General features: G+C 31.4%; 2 protein-coding genes across 25 annotated transcripts in view; one reads left to right on the top strand and one right to left on the bottom strand.

Annotated features, from left to right (window-relative positions):
- Window positions 1-474: 474 nt before the first annotated feature.
- The window catches only part of cep44 (centrosomal protein 44), a 217257-nt gene continuing 201640 nt past the window's right edge, over window positions 475-16091 (bottom strand). For 8 of the 24 annotated variants that reach the window (XM_087236366.1, XM_087236365.1, XM_087236370.1 and 5 more), the window contains 10 exons: window positions 12720-12810; window positions 8646-8793; window positions 5460-5606; window positions 4310-4408; window positions 4004-4165; window positions 2961-3173; window positions 2490-2550; window positions 2298-2389; window positions 1628-1662; window positions 475-1517 (listed from right to left, as the gene is read on the bottom strand). In XM_087236366.1, the coding sequence (XP_087092492.1) occupies window positions 1469-1517; window positions 1628-1662; window positions 2298-2389; window positions 2490-2550; window positions 2961-3173; window positions 4004-4165; window positions 4310-4408; window positions 5460-5606; window positions 8646-8793; window positions 12720-12808 (1095 nt within the window). In that variant the 5' untranslated portion in view covers window positions 12809-12810 and the 3' untranslated portion in view covers window positions 475-1468. 24 annotated transcript variants of the gene reach the window in all.
- fbxo8 (F-box protein 8) overlaps window positions 13909-16091 on the top strand; it is an 18234-nt gene continuing 16051 nt past the window's right edge. The window contains 1 exon segment of the mRNA NM_001040307.1: window positions 13909-14086. The gene's annotated coding sequence lies outside the window, so the exon portion shown is untranslated.

Below are 16091 nucleotides of genomic sequence, written 5' to 3'. Positions count from 1 at the left end.
ACTAACATTTAGAGACAGAAAATAACCACCATTTTACAAGATCTACAAAGACTTACCCTTATCCCATGTATAGGTCAGGATGGCCAAACAATCAAACAACCAAAGCACTATTTTAATAGGGCCAGAGCCACAATGTTTATGCACCCTGGACAAATGACACATATTTGACTAAACCTAGTATCCAAGTACCTAAATGTTGGCTGACAAGCTACTTAAGTGGGTTAAAAAAGAAAAATTAAAAACATTTGGGAGTCACAATTACACAAAAAAAAAAAAAAAAAATGCTGGGTTCTACCCAATCACTGTGTTGGGACAACATGTTAAAACAATTAAGACAATTATAAAACAATTAAGTTATCGTCTTATAAAACTCAAGAATTGTGTTGTTTTAGCTCATTTTAAATAAGCAGTTTGAACAAACACCAAACAATTTTTGAGTGCATTTACAAGCATACCACAACTCTAGAAGACAAATTAAACTTCATACATTCCGACTTTATTCCTCTTTTTCACAGTGCGTACTTAAAAAAAGTCACAAAATTAAGGCACATCGTCATATAATGCTACTTCATATTCACATAAAAGATAAATGCTGTTGGATGACAATGGGCTGACGTAAAGGACCTAATACATAAAGCTGACCTCAGAGGGCGCCGTAAACTAAGTTAACATTAGGTTTTAGAGTTTTACTTGGGTAGCAGTGACATCTAGAGGCCATCCAGATGACTAGAATACATGTCAATTCATTCCTGAATGTCAATACACGAAATATTGGTCAATGCAAACCCAGGATCGGTTTAAAGGTATTTTAAAGCGAAAACAGTTCACCACCTAACAAAACTATAAAATTTACTCACCCCAGTGTCATTCCAGTATTGTATGTCGCTGTATTTATCCAGTAAAAAACTTCATTCAGGCATTTTTCTTTGTTAATAATGATCACGTCAAGCTCCAAAACCGGCAAAACTTACACTTTTCTACAAATATGCTTTAAAAAATTAAATAAAAAAAATAGCCAAACAAACGGAAATGTAGCTTTTTTCCAGCGAAAATCTCCTACTTGGCAAACAGAAACTGCCACACGTGCAACTAATTATATTTTGTCACGTGACATAGGAGAAACAGTGATGACTGATGATGTCATTGACGTCCGACCAAAAAGTAACATAAAATTTGCCACATTTTATCAAATTGTCAAAAAGAATCGATGAAATTGGCAAAAATTGCCAAAAAAAATTGCCATATTTGATCTTCAGCAAGATACAACTTTTTGGTTGACCACATTCTTTGTTTGAAAAACGGGATATGTGTGTAAACCTTTAATATATGCAGCATATTATGCATAGTGGCTACATGGTTTTTATAGAGCTAAACAAACACACAGCACACTAACAGCACACAGGTCTGGAATAAAGTGAAGGTGAGTAAATATTGACAGAATATCAATTTATTTAAACTCTGATCGGATTTACATTGTTGGCTCTACATTTTGTAGAACGTCAGATGTATCCTTCATCCTGAAATATGAAAAGACAAAAAAAAAACATGGTATGAATTGACGTACATATATGAAGTCCTTATTCTAAAAGGCTGTTTTTTTCACATACAAAGCACCTGTAATACTTACATGTAAACTATTCTGTCCAGCCTTTCTTTAAAACTCTAAAAGTTGAAGGGAAAAACGTTCTATTATTACAGAGTATATACAGGAATCAGAGAATGAAATTCAATACATTTTAAGACCTTTTTATGGACTCTTTCCATACATTTTAAGACCTTATAACCAATTTAGGTTTCAACCGGAAACACTGGTGAGATTTTAGCTTCCAGTATATTAACTAAATATAATTGTAAGAAGCAAATCAAAAACTAAATTATTATTCATTTACTGAAGAAAAATCTATTCAATCTAGCAAATTTAGCAGGTTGGCACCTTTAGAATTGCAGAAATAATGGTGTTGCTTTGGCTACTGCAGTAAACAAAGCAGCATGATGTCAAATCTAGTAGGATTTTATTGATTTCATAAAGTACACAGCATCCTGATATTCGCAGATTTAATTCTGGCTAACTTAAGTATACAACCATACGTTAAATAATCAAAAATATATATATATATATATAACTTAATAACTTGCAAAATAGCATTTAAGATTTTTAAAGACTTTTTAAGGGCCTTAAATTTCTCTACATTGATTTATTAACTTTTAATACTTTTTAAGACCCCACAGACAACCTGTATTAAACTGACTACTCATGAAACTTTAGTGGATAAACAAATGGATAGATGGATGTTCACCTGTGAAGCTGTTGGTAAAGGACTGGCTATGTTCCCATTGTCATTGTCATCAAGGGATGTTTGAATCACAGCGGAAGAGCCATTTGCAGATACTTTAACAGATACAAATAAAAACACTAAAAACTTTTAGATTTATAAATGCAAAGATTTTATAAACAATTACAATTATAAAGGTAAAACATTTCCAAGTACCTGTATCCTCTTTGAATTCATTGTTTTCTGTGCTGAAGATTCCATCTCCTGATGTTAGACCCTATAGAGGTATAGAAAATTTAGCTTTTGTTTTAGATTCAATAAGGACTATATTATTTCACAAGATGTCAAATTGCCATTTTGTAAAAAAGAAAACTAAAATAACACACTCATGAACTGTTAGGCCATTAAATTACCGAAAAATTCTGTTTCCTGAACCCATCAGTTGCTGTATACTGGCCTCTGACCTCTAAAGTGGTTTGCAGTCTTCCTAAAACACTGCATTTTCCACATGAATTCCCCAGTTTTCGAAACTGACACATGTGAGAGTTATTGCTAGTGTGCTGGAGACTGTCGCTGTTTTTCATCATGTAATGCAAGTTTCATCAAAGCGAGTTTTAGGAGAAAGCAGTATTACGCCACATAAAATGTACAATTTGGAACATTCAAAGAGACGTTAAATTCCCATACCTGTGCTGAGGTCAACGCCAGCCTGGTTTCCAGCAGCAGCACGCGACTCTCCAAGTTCTCCCACTGGTTGCTCTCGATGATGATCTTGCCAGCCAAGCTTTTTTCCAGAGCATGTATCTTGAGCTCCATGAGAGCCAGTCGTTGCTCTAGTCTGCCAACAGTCTCAAGAAGACCTTCTTCCAGAACTCTCAGTTGGCTTTCCAACACACACTCCTGAAGAGAATGTGCATGCATTAAAGTGGTTCAGAACTTTGCAGTAGATTTGTGATATAGCCATTTGTATTGGCAAGTGACAATCCAGTTAAATTACGACATAATACACAAAATTCATTTATTCATTCATTACTCATGAATGAGTAATTCAAATGTTAGGCTTAAAAAGTGTTTTTCTTCAACAACTTTGCACAGAAATAGAAAAGTGAAAGTATTTTTCTCCATTTAATAAGAAATACTGAAAAAAAATAAGCACACCCCACCTTTTCTCAACATTGATAATCAAAAGAAATGTTTTTTCACATCAAATCATTAAGAATTATGATTTGTATAATGTGGTGTTAAAGAATGAAGAAATAATAGCTGCTGGAAATTCCGCTTTCCCAACACAGGAGTGAATTAAACTTTAAAATATATTAAATAAGACAACATTTATATTTTAAAAATTGCTATGATATTTTCAAGTGATGTAGTTTTTTTTTTAATATATTTTAACTAAATTTAGCATTGCTGAGAAATCAAACATTTAAAAAAAAAAATCTTTACCTTACTGCATATTAAATGTATATTCTGTTTTAATCACAAAAGTTACACGATCAAAAACAGTTAAAAAATGTAACATTATTAACACATTTTTGTCTTTTTAATTAATGAATTATATGCAATTAATTCCTTAATTATTATTAAAAAAAAGCTCTAAGTAACCAAGTTGCCAAGCACTTTACACTCCTGCGTAAAAAAGAATAAATCCGACTAAATCTAATGTCTGGTGAACTTATTCATGCACATCCCAGTGTGTACATATGTTGCTGAATATATATTCCACTCACAGTAGATTCAGCAGGTTGTGATGAGTCCTCTAAACGTTCACTGTCTAACTCCTTTTCTGTTTCCTCTTCCTGCTGTGGATGTTCAGCTGAGGAGTGTCTGATTTGAGCTGCTGCCGAGCTGCCGCCAAGATGCCTTTCTACCAGTGGCTGCTTCAGAGGCATCTAAAGCAGACATAGACAATTATTATTATTATTATTATTATTATTATTATTATTATTAGTAGTAGTAGTAGTAGTAGTAGTAGTAGTAGTAGTAGTAGTAGTAGTAGTAGTAGTAGTAGTAGTAGAAAAAACATGAAAACTTACCATCAGGGCTGTTAATTCCTGTGAGTTACTGTCATCAGAGGGAATTTCATTTTTAACACAGCTCTTCAATACAGGCCTTTTCTTTGGCTTACTCAGATGCTGTAAGACAATATTCAATAACAATATGAAAAACATAAAAATATAAATAACAAAATCCTGGCCAACGTTTAATTTGCTAACAATTATTTAAAAAAAAAAAATAAAAATAAGATAAGTAAAAACAATATACAGTTGAAGTCAAAATTAATATTATTGATTTTTTTTCTTTTTTAAATATTTCCTAAATTATGTTTAACAGAGCAAGAGAATATTCACATCATGTATGATAATATTTTTTTTATTCTGGAGAAAGTCGTGTTTTATTTCAGCAAGAATAAAAGCAGTTTTAATAAAAAAAAATAAAAAAATTAAGGTCAAAATTATTAGCCCCTTTAGGCTATATATCTTTTTAGATTTGCTACAAAACAAACCATTATACAACAACTTGCCTATATACTTAAATAACCAAATTAACCTAGTTAAGCTTTTAAATGTCACTTTAAGCTATATAGAATTGTCTTGAAAAATATCTGGTAAAATATAATTTACTCCCATTATGGCAAAGATAAAATAAATCAGTTATTAGAAAGGAGTTATTAAAACTATTATGTTTAGAAATGTGTTGAAAAAAAAATCTTCTCTTTGTCAAACAGAAATTGGGGAAAAAACAGGGGGGGCTAATAATTCTGACCTTAACTGTATGTGTAAATTAAATTACTAGTTTATATAAATATATTTAATATGCTAACAATTATTTGCATATCACAATATTATTGAACCAATAAATGTGTTATATTGAATTACTATTATAGTTTGCATAAATATATTAAACATATTATAAATAAACTAATTAATTGTAAATGATTTATAAAAACATTACTATACAAAGTGCGAAAATAATTTATCATTTTGAGATCAGCTAAAGTCTACATACTGTATAATATTTATTAACGCTGTGAGAATATATGTATGTGTGTGTATATACTATAAACTTTTAAAAAAAAAATAAAAAAAAAAACATAAATAAATGTTTCTAGTACCTGTGAATAACTGAAATATAACCATATCTCTATACGAGAAAAAAAACTGTATGAGGGTAAATCAGCGATACCTTGCTATTTTTAGTGAGTTCTTTGTGTTTGCTGAGAACAAGGCCAATGACATCACAGAGAATGCTCACTTTCCTCTCTGCAAACCCAAACTGAAGGAACTGCTGTTTGGTCAACAGTGGTCTATAGCTGAAAACATCCCGCAAGACCTACATTTGAAGGGATTTTCTCATCAAAACACAGATACAACAAAACACAGTGATTTAAAATAAATATTACAACTTGAGAGGTTTAACGCATTAAAGGAACTGGAAGGAAATTATCCTCTAAGTGGATTAAAATCCCAAACAAAAAAAACTAAAAAGAAGAAGAAGAAAAAAAAAAAAAGATTTGTAGACTTTTTGGAATTCCAGAGGAGCCACTAAGACTAATCACAGGAATACGCAAATGTAAACAGTGAGATGTACTGTAGCACGAAGGAAAAAACGACGACTGGAAAAAAAAATGATTGAATTGCTAAACACTACTTTCCTGTTACAGCGTCTCTAATTTTTAGCAAATGCCACCAAGGCCCTGAAGGTAATCTAAAGGGACCACTAATTCCCCCCTGAATATTTTACGTGAGCCTCAGATGATACTGGGATGAAGGCCAGAACTTTAAGAGCTGCACAAAAGGTCAGCGAACAGGAGGAAGTGCTGAAAGACAGAGCAGCGCTTCAGTCAGTCCCATGGCTGAACGTACAGAATCAGTTTTGAGTTAATCTGAGATCAGACGACTTGGACCAGCATGAAAACAAGCCTTCTTCTTTTATTCACTCACTGCAGGAGAGCGATGCGAGTGGAGAATAGTAATTACTCAGGATTTGCTGGTGAAGAGCTGCCAGTTGAACATCTGAATGCTTTGCTTCAGAGCTACAGATGCTCCAAATCACAGACCTTCACAGAGAGGACCTGCGGTTCTGATTTTAGGGGTAAAGGGGTAGTTCACCCCAAAATAACATTTACTATTTACTAACATTTACTATTTATTTAACATTTACTAACATTTAGTATTTTTTTTTAATTATGTTGGAAACGGGTAAATATTGACATCCATAGTAGAAAAAAAATGCAATAGAAGTCAATGGCTGCATGTTTCTAACATACTTTGAAATATCTTCTTTATGTTCAACAAAAGAAAGAAACTGAAACAATTTTGGAATAAGTGAAAACTGAGTCATTAAACCCTGCCAGATTCGAGACAATGCCAATAAATAAGGCTTATATTAATCAACCTCTTCAAAGAGGGAGTGAAAAACAGTATTAATGGCTTGTTCGGAGTTAAAAAGCCTTTAGAGTTTGACCCTAAAAATGAACTGTGTCCTCATAACTGGGAAAAGGCAACTGTAAGCACTTTGATCCATTTAAAATAACCAACTCATTAAAACCACTAGCTCTTGAAAGAAACTGCAAACAGTTTAAAAAAGTCAAAATTAAAGTGGGCTGTGATGTCAAGCATGTTAATAAAGATCTGTTGTTGATTTTAAATAAAAATATACTATCCAGAAACTAGCCTAAATGCTAAAACATGAATGGAATGAATGTATTTTAAAGGAATGATTCACAAATTACACTTGGGTCATTATTAATTCATAAAGGTTATATGTTGTTTATAAAAACTTTTTTTTTACTATACAGTAGATGCCAATGGTCACCAAAAGGTTGGATTAAATTAAAAAAAGTTAATTGTATGACTATACTTTGCTGTAATATTTCCAGGGTGTTTTTTTTTTTTTGTTTGTTTGTTTGTTTGTTTGTTTTTTGGTTGATTCACACTTTTAAATTGTTTTATGAGACCTTGATCTTAGCTCTGAAATGTGATGTTTAAAATGTAAATCTACTGTTCAACAAAATAAATGTTTTTGACACTTTTAGAATAAAATAATAAATTTAGAATAAAATGATAAATTGTCTGGGTTGATTTTGGTCACATTAAATCCAATGTGAAAACCTGGTAATGAGCTGCCAGTTTTTTTGTTTTTGTTTTTTTCTGTTATGAACTTATTTCTCAGACTGCACCAACATTCTTCAAAATGCCTTCTTTTACATTCTCCAGGGAAAAAAATAGAAATGTATACAGTAGGGTTACATGATTCATGATAAATTAAGAACCCTGATTCTTTTTATAGAAATAGTTAAAATATAATAGTTTAAGAGTTACCCGAATAGGCAGCTAAACTAAAAATGCTTTAGTGGACTTAAATTTTATCATTAATGAAATCAATAAATATTTTAATGATATGGTTTGGCATATAATAAATGAATCAGCATTTTGAATGAATCTCTTGAAGTACTGCTTCATTGCATGTTAAACATAAACATACAGTGGAAGTCATAATTATTAGGCCCCCTTTGAATTTTTTTTTTCTCTTTTAAATATTTATTAAATGATGTTAAACAGAGCAAGGAAATTTTCAAAGTATGTCTGATAATATTTTTTCTTCTGGAGAAAGTCTTATTTGTTTTATTTCAGCTTAAATAAAAGCAGTTTTTAATAAAAAAAAATAAAAAAAAACATTTTAAGATTAAAATTATTACCCCCTTTATAAGCTACGTTTTTTTCTGATAGACTACAGAACAAACCATCATTATAAAATAACTTGCCTAATTACCTTAACCTGCCTAGTTAACCTAATTACCTAGTTAAGCCTTTAAATGTCACTTGCTGTACAGAAGCTATATAGAAGTGTCTTGAAAAACATCTAGTAAAATATTATTTACTGTCATCATGGCAAAGATAAAATAAATCACTTATCAGAAATTAGTCCTTAAAACTATGTTTAGAAATGTGTTGAAAATATCTTCTCACCGTTAAACAGAAATTGGGAGAAAAATAAATAGGGGCGCTAATAATTCAGGGGTACTGATAATTCTGACTTCAACTGTATATATTGAAGACAGCTAGAACCTTGCAACCATTGATTCCCACAGTATTTTTTCTACTATGGAAGTAAAAAGTTACATGTTTTCCGCATTCTTCAAAATATCTTCTTTAGTTTTCAACAATAGAAAGTTTTGGAACCACTTAAGTAAATTGTGATTTTTAGTCAATTAGAAATGTAGTAAATTTCCATAAACTATCCCTTTAAAAAGCTTTACAAACTACGTGCAGAGATAAATAAATAAATAAAACAATAAATAAATACTAAGCTACATCAAAATATATAATATTTAATAAGCTATATAAAAATATGATGAATGATAATCACCTTGTACACATTCTCAATAAATCGCAAATCATTCATTCCGGTTAGTTCCACGCCAAAATCGACCAGGTGCTCTGTGAGTGAGGGGGAAAAGGACGTGAAGGCAAAGCTTACAATAGGAAGACACGCTGATGGATCTCCAACAGCCAATCTGGAAGAGGAAACCACAATATTAAATTATAAAGGACTTGTAATGACAAACAATTCATAAAACGTCATCATAAAATCAACACCAAATCGAGGTTTTAAATCAAATATAATGTTTAAAAGAGTGGCAGCACTTGAAAAATAAAAGCTGTCTGCAAGCCATTTTGAGTGTCGTGCTGGAGGCAAATTAAGTCATCTTTCCAGCATACACAAGCCAAAATAGATCTGTCTTTTTGAGGAGCATTCTGTGTTTGATGCATCTCACATCAAAACCTCTGAGCTGAGCATCTGATGTGCAGCTTGGGGTCTTGGTGGAGGAACGGAGCTGGTTTTTGTAAAGCCTGTTTACAAAATAGCGGAGCGCTGGAGAGGCTCCGGACAAGTCTTCAACTTTCCAAACTTCAAAACAAAATACGGGACATGAAACACTGACAGAGTCTTATTTTGGGATGTTTATATGAGTCAAGATGTTTCAAAGTCAAGGCCAAAAAAAAAAAAAATGAATGGTGGAATTAGGGAACGTCAATGTCTAATGGATTACATCTTGCATATATTATATCATCTCTGCTGACCGCATATGAAATAATCATTCAGATGATGGATTTGTAAAGCCCTGGGAAGTGGAGATTTGTATCTACAAATCTAGGATTTGTCTCTGTGGCCACATTTAACAAGATTATGTTCTTTTATATAGACATTTGAGGTTAAAGAAAAAATAGAACTGATTAAAAAATTGACTGATGAAACGTATACCTTTAATTTATTGTGGATAAAAGCATCTGCTAGATAGTCAACATACAGAAAAAGGATACTAATTGTTCCATGTATGTATAGTTAATGGATATTATTCAAAGCAAATATACATTTTTATGTGCTAACATGCATGTAAAACAAGTATAAACATTAATAAAATGCTCACTCAGCCATAGTGTACTTTGCAAATTTCCACTTCCAGTCTTTTGGCATGGGTGTGGTCAGGGTCATGATTATGAAAATGATTTAGGAAAATCTTTTGCTCAGAATGTATGCTTTATTGTTCCATGTTAAATTATTTGGAAACTTCATTTTACTATTATTTAATACAGTAATAATTCTTAGAATGGTTAAGTAGAAGTATTTGTGAATGTTTAGATAAATGAGAAAATGTTTTTATAACAATATACAACAGCAACAGCAATATTAATAACAACAGTAACAGTGAAAGAATCCAACTTCATTTCCCCCCATACATTACAACATAACCTGTTTAATTACTTTTTTATTCAGAGATTATTCACAGATTATTCATAAATGAGCGAGGCAGTGGTGCAGTAGGTAGTGCTGTCGCCTCACAGCAAGAAGGTCTCTGGGTCGCTGGTTCAAACCTCGGCTCAGATGGCGTTTCTGTGTGGAGTTTGCATGTTCTCCCTGCCATCGCGTGGGTTTCCTCCGGGTGCTTCGGTTTCCCCCACAGTCCAAAGACATGCGGTACAGGTGAATTGGGTAGGCTAAATTGTCCGTAGTGTATGAGTGTGTGTGTGAATGTGTGTGTGGATGTTTCCCAGAGATGGGCAGCGGCTGGAAGGGCATCCGCTGCGTAAAAACTTGCTGGATAAGTTGGCGGTTCATTCCGCTGTGGCGACCCCAGATTAATAAAGGGACTAAGCCGACAAGAAAATGAATGAATGAATGAATGAATGAGAACTCATAAATATTGTGCACTTATACCAGTATTTAAATATGATATCCACTAAATTGTCTAATTAAACTCTAGTTTATACACCATAAAATAGTGCAAAGTACACTTAGAACAAGAATCATTTGATGACATATTAAAACCCAATATTTAAGGATCACAGAACAGCCACAAAATGCCTTATAAAATGATATTTATATATCAGCAAAAAATAAAAAATAAATTAAAAAATCAACCATTTAAAAGACAGTTCATTTTATATGATAACATATTTGTTTACATACAGTTAAAGTCAGAACAATTAGCCCCCTTCAAATTTTTTTCTTCTTTTTTAATTATTTTCCAAATGATGTTTAACAGAGCAAGGAAATTTTCACAGTATGTCTTATAATATTTTTTCTTCTGGAGAAAGTCTTATTTGTTTTATTTCGACTAGAATAAAAGCAGTTTTAAATTTTTTAAACACCATTTTAGGGACAAAATTATTAGCCCCTTTAGGCTATATTGTTTCTAGATAATTTACAGAACAAACCATTGCTATACAATAACTTGCCTAATTACCCTAACCTGCCTAGTTAACCTAAATAACCAAGTTAAGCCTTTAAATGTCACTTTAAGCTGTATAGAAGTGTCTTGAAAAATATCCAGTAAAATATTATTTACTGTCATCATGGCAAAGATAAAATAAATCAGTTATTAGAGATGAGTTATTAAAACTATTGTGTTTAGAAATGTGTTGAAAAAATCTGCTCTCCGTTAAACATAAATTGGGGAAAAAATAAACAAGCGGTCTAAAAATTCAGGGGGGCTGATAATTCTGACTTCAACTGTATTTTAATATGTACAGGTCCGAATAATTTTTTATTTTATTTTTATATTATACAATTAAAATATAATTAATAAACTAATATCGAATAAACACTAGGGCTGCACAATATATCATTTCAGCATCGATATCGCAATGTGATTATTCACAATAGTCACATCAATCCACAGTGTCAAGTTCAGCTTCAGTTTATTCATCCCTCAGGAAATTTGATTGGAATAATAGCTTACCAGGAACCATCCTGTTGAGTGATTGTGAAGTTTAACCTTAAACTAGTGCTTTTTTGATTTGTTTTTAAAGATTTTAAATAATTTGTGTACAAAAAATTAAAACAATAAAAATGTATTGCATTTAACTTTTATACAATGAAGAATTTACTGTTTTATTTGCTTTCATTTGAATATTCAACGTATTTTTGAATACAGTTAGACCCACCAAAAATGTATGCAGATTATCTGGCCTTCAAAAGTCTTCCAATCAATATAAATGTATGAGTTCTTTCCAAATTGAGCTATTCAAGTCATCTGGTGAAATAATTATAATCATATCGCATAATCGCAATAAATATCACAGAAAAACAAAATATTGTAATCTCAGATTTTTTAAATATTGTGCAGCCTTAATTAATACCAACTATCAATATTAATGAATCAATATACTATTAATAAAAAAATATTAAGAAAATAAATATAAGTTATGTTGAATGACAATGGAGCATTATATAATAAACATTAAAGTAGACACTTACATTTAATATGCTTTAGTGTGTATTTAAAATCATATCAATTTAGTTGATGTGTTTCCAAAATCTCATTTTTACTCATGTCTTTTGGTCTGTGTATTATAATATAACTGAATTACTTACAGTCTCAGCCACTATCAACATTTATTTTCTGTACAAATTTAATTAAATGGTTACTACAACTGACACTCTGCATAACATTTTCATTTGAGTTTTTCTGAACAAATAAACTGAAGACAGAAGTTTTTTTTTCTTAGTATGCAAGAAAGAACACTTACAAAGATACCATAAGAACAAATAGATAAAAAAAGTTACATAAATAAAGTTTACATGATTTACACCAAGAAAGGGTTTTACATGCAAATTAATTATTAGAGTTCAATAAAGAATTTCTGAAAATAATAAGGGTGTTTCTTCAAAAAATTACTTCATTTATGGATGTAACATTTAGCCTGAAAAAACAAGAAATTAATAATAAATTTACAATGAGAAGGATTTAAGTTCAGAGAGTTACCAAAGAGTACAGTTTTTGTGGAAATACAAAACACTTTACCGCAAGTACATTCCCAAAATAAATGATTTAGTGTTTCGAAGACAGACAGTTAATCTAGATTCAACAACAAAAACCTGAGTAAATAACGAGTTATTTTTGAACTACACTATTCTTTTAACATTGATACTCCATACCTTTGATAGTCCACATCTCTGGGATACTTCAGAGACCGAAGAGACGCTTCCAGTTTTCTGAGACATCCCTTCAGGTCACCAGTGGCCATCTCTGTCATTTCATCAAGAGTTACATTGTTATTAACAAGTTTAGATGCATACAGCGATGTCAATTCATCATTCATAAGCAACGTGTGTGTTACCCTTTGTCTACAAAGGTAAATCATTAAAAACGGTTGTTATATTAACGTTTGGAAAACCAAAACTCTTACCGAAGGCTAAATATTAGTAACGGAGTTATTGCTAATCCCTTCCTTTTGTTTTTGCCGCTAAAGGATTCAAGATTGTTGTTATTGGTTTCTATGCAGTGGATACAAAAATCACCCACAGTTTCGCTTCTGCACATTCATGTCTGGTTGTTAGGTTGTTAGGTTCTGTCCAAAATACAAAAAGATACATAATTTGTTAGTGCTAGTCTCATGAACTGGTTGACGAACTTAATTAAGCGAAGTATTCTATTTATTTATTTATTTATTTATTTATTTATTTATTTATTTATCAATCACACATTTGTTTATTGTTTAATATATATATATATATATATATATATATATATATATATATAGAAATAAATAAATAAACAAAATACATTTAATATTATTATTATTAATAATAATAATAATAATAATAAAATTTACCAAAAAAATAACATTTAAACAACCAAATAAATACATGTTAAATGACTTACATTATTAAATTATTTTAATATTACTTTGTACATTTATTACACCTACAAGTCAGGTGAACTGGATAAGCTAAATTGTCCTTAGTGTATGTGTGTGAATGACAGTGTATGGTGTTTCCCAGTGATGGGTTGCAGCTGGAAGGGCATCCGCTGTGTAAAACAAATGCTGGATAAGGTGGCGATTTTTAAGTGGCGACCCCTGATTAAAAAAGGAACTGAGCCAAAAAAATTAACATATGAATGAATGAATATTTATTACAAAGACTAAGGACTATGTTTCACATCAAATAACCACACGAACTTGACCAAGACGACAAAAAGAAAAAAAGTTTTTAACGAAAGTGCAACTGAGTGTACTCGTGCTCAATTTACTTTACGCGATTTGCGTCACTTCCACCAATAACAAGAAACGTCAGTCTGGCCAGAGTGTTCGAGGAGGCGGAGAGAGAGGCAGGAGGAGCGACTGTACTGATGAATGATAGAGTCACAGGACTGTCTCACCCTCGACCTGCAGCGTTGGAGCTGTCACGATGGCTGTACTGGGCTCCGGTTAAAGGACTGAGATAATTTCACCCGCGAGACTGTGGCAGACCAGCGAGTCATTTCGTCGCGGCGGCGGTAGAAGTATTTCATACACACAGAGGTGGGTGGCGCTGCTTTGAGCGATTGACGCTGCGAAAATAAAAACAGAAGATTTCGATGCGTCACTTTGCGCGACAGCCAATCGGAGGGCGAGTTAATGTGTCAAATCGGAATTCTAGCCAATAGTGTTAGGGCGAGGCGGGATTTGTGCTTCAGCCAAACATGATGGAGGACTTATTTCTTAAAAATGTACCTCGATTTGTGTGTCAGTCGTCGAACTTAAAAGTTTGATAAAGTACATCTCTAAAAAATACACATTTATTTAGTGTAAAACAAAGCGGAGCTCGTGCTAACTTGTTTTGTAGTTATGTAATATGTAAGACGAGTTCTTCTTTGTTAGGACAGAAATCATAAAGGCTACTGCAATGCAAACTGGGTCAGAGTTATAATACGTTTTGCGTTATCAGGCTAATATAATTGTCAGATACTGTAAACAGTTGTCAGCAGTGGTGACAGTCTTGTAATGCCGTTCTTTCCAGCTTGTCCCAATTTACTGTAAACAGTTTGACAAGAGTTACATGATAGTGACATATTTAGAGTTACTTTCTCTTTTAATAGAAATACTAATTAGATGATGGAATCATTGGTATCTAATAATAATAATATATAATAATAATAATAATAATAATAATATAGATGTTTGTAATGTAACTATGATAATCGTAAGGCATATGCATATTTAATAATATTAGTATATCATAATAATGAAGAATGATGGTATTGTGTTCATGGCACTTCAAAATAAAGCCAATACTTGTTTATTATTTCACCTTTTAGAAGTCCTTTTAAGAATATTCTGGTTGTTGTATTAACAAGAGTGGCATGATAATAACATAAAAAATGTTGCCAGTTCTGTTTACGTTCTCTTTTAATAGAAACACTAATTAGGTGAAGAAATTCCTGATATTTAAAAATAATAATATGAATAACATAGATGTTCATAGTATAACTATAGTACTAGTAAGGCGTGTGCATATTTAATAAAATGAGTATATCATAATAATGAACATTAATGATACTGTTATTGTGGCACTTCAAAATAAAGTGAATACTTGTTTATTTTTTCACCTTTCAGAAGTCCTTTTCATAACATTCAGATTATGGTATTAGAAATAGTGTTTATAACAGCATCAAATGCTTAAAGTCTTCATGGACTACTTTTTTTTTTTCAAGATGCTAATCTGGCGTATGACATGCCCAAAATATTGATTGAAATGTTCTGATTCTTTATTTGTTTACACTTTACAGTAAATCCCAATTAACATTAATTATAAAAGCTAAACTGAGAGTGAAAACATTAATCATAGGTGCTGTTAATGTTTTCTTGATTAACTCATTAAAATCAAACAAGTTTTAATTAAAATAATAACTAATAATTCAGTTTGTTTCATACTTTTACATACATACATGCTTGGTTAGCAAACTTTGCTCGTCCTCATCGCACAACTTTGCACTAATTCTTCTTGAGTTGTACATACCCTCTGGACATATACATTTGTAATTATGTTCATATCTGCCCGCATACCTCTGATTATTATCAACCTGTACATATTTTTTATCTATTGTAAATCTCTGTTAATAGTTAATATAACCTGTATATAATGTTTATAGTGCATCCATCTGTAAATATCACCATAGTTTTTTTATTTTTATTTTATTATTATTATTTTTTTATAATTGCACTTTATAGCTTATACCTATATATAGCAGCTGCTATTGCACTCCTGGTTAGACTTAAACTGCATTTCATGCCTTGTACTTGTACATGTATAATGACAATAAAGTTAAATCTAATCTAATCTAGCTGTTTCCCACTGTTGAAGATCTCCTAAAATCACTTACGAGAGTTTATTGTAAAGAGTACATGTAAACTTTTGCAACATTTGAAGTACTTGAGTTTATGTTAAACATTTATATACATTAAAGAATAAACAAAAAGTAGTTTTTTTTTTTTTTTTGTTATTACATCTGTTAAAAAAACTTTTTTATTTGTTCTTGATGAGAGT

The sequence above is a fragment of the Danio rerio genome, chromosome 1 (genome assembly GCF_052040795.2).
Source record: "Danio rerio strain M-AB ecotype USA chromosome 1, GRCz13ab, whole genome shotgun sequence".
Lineage (NCBI taxonomy): Eukaryota > Metazoa > Chordata > Actinopteri > Cypriniformes > Danionidae > Danio > Danio rerio.
Note: the sequence above shows the minus strand (reverse complement) of the source record. Positions and strands in the feature narration are given on the sequence as shown.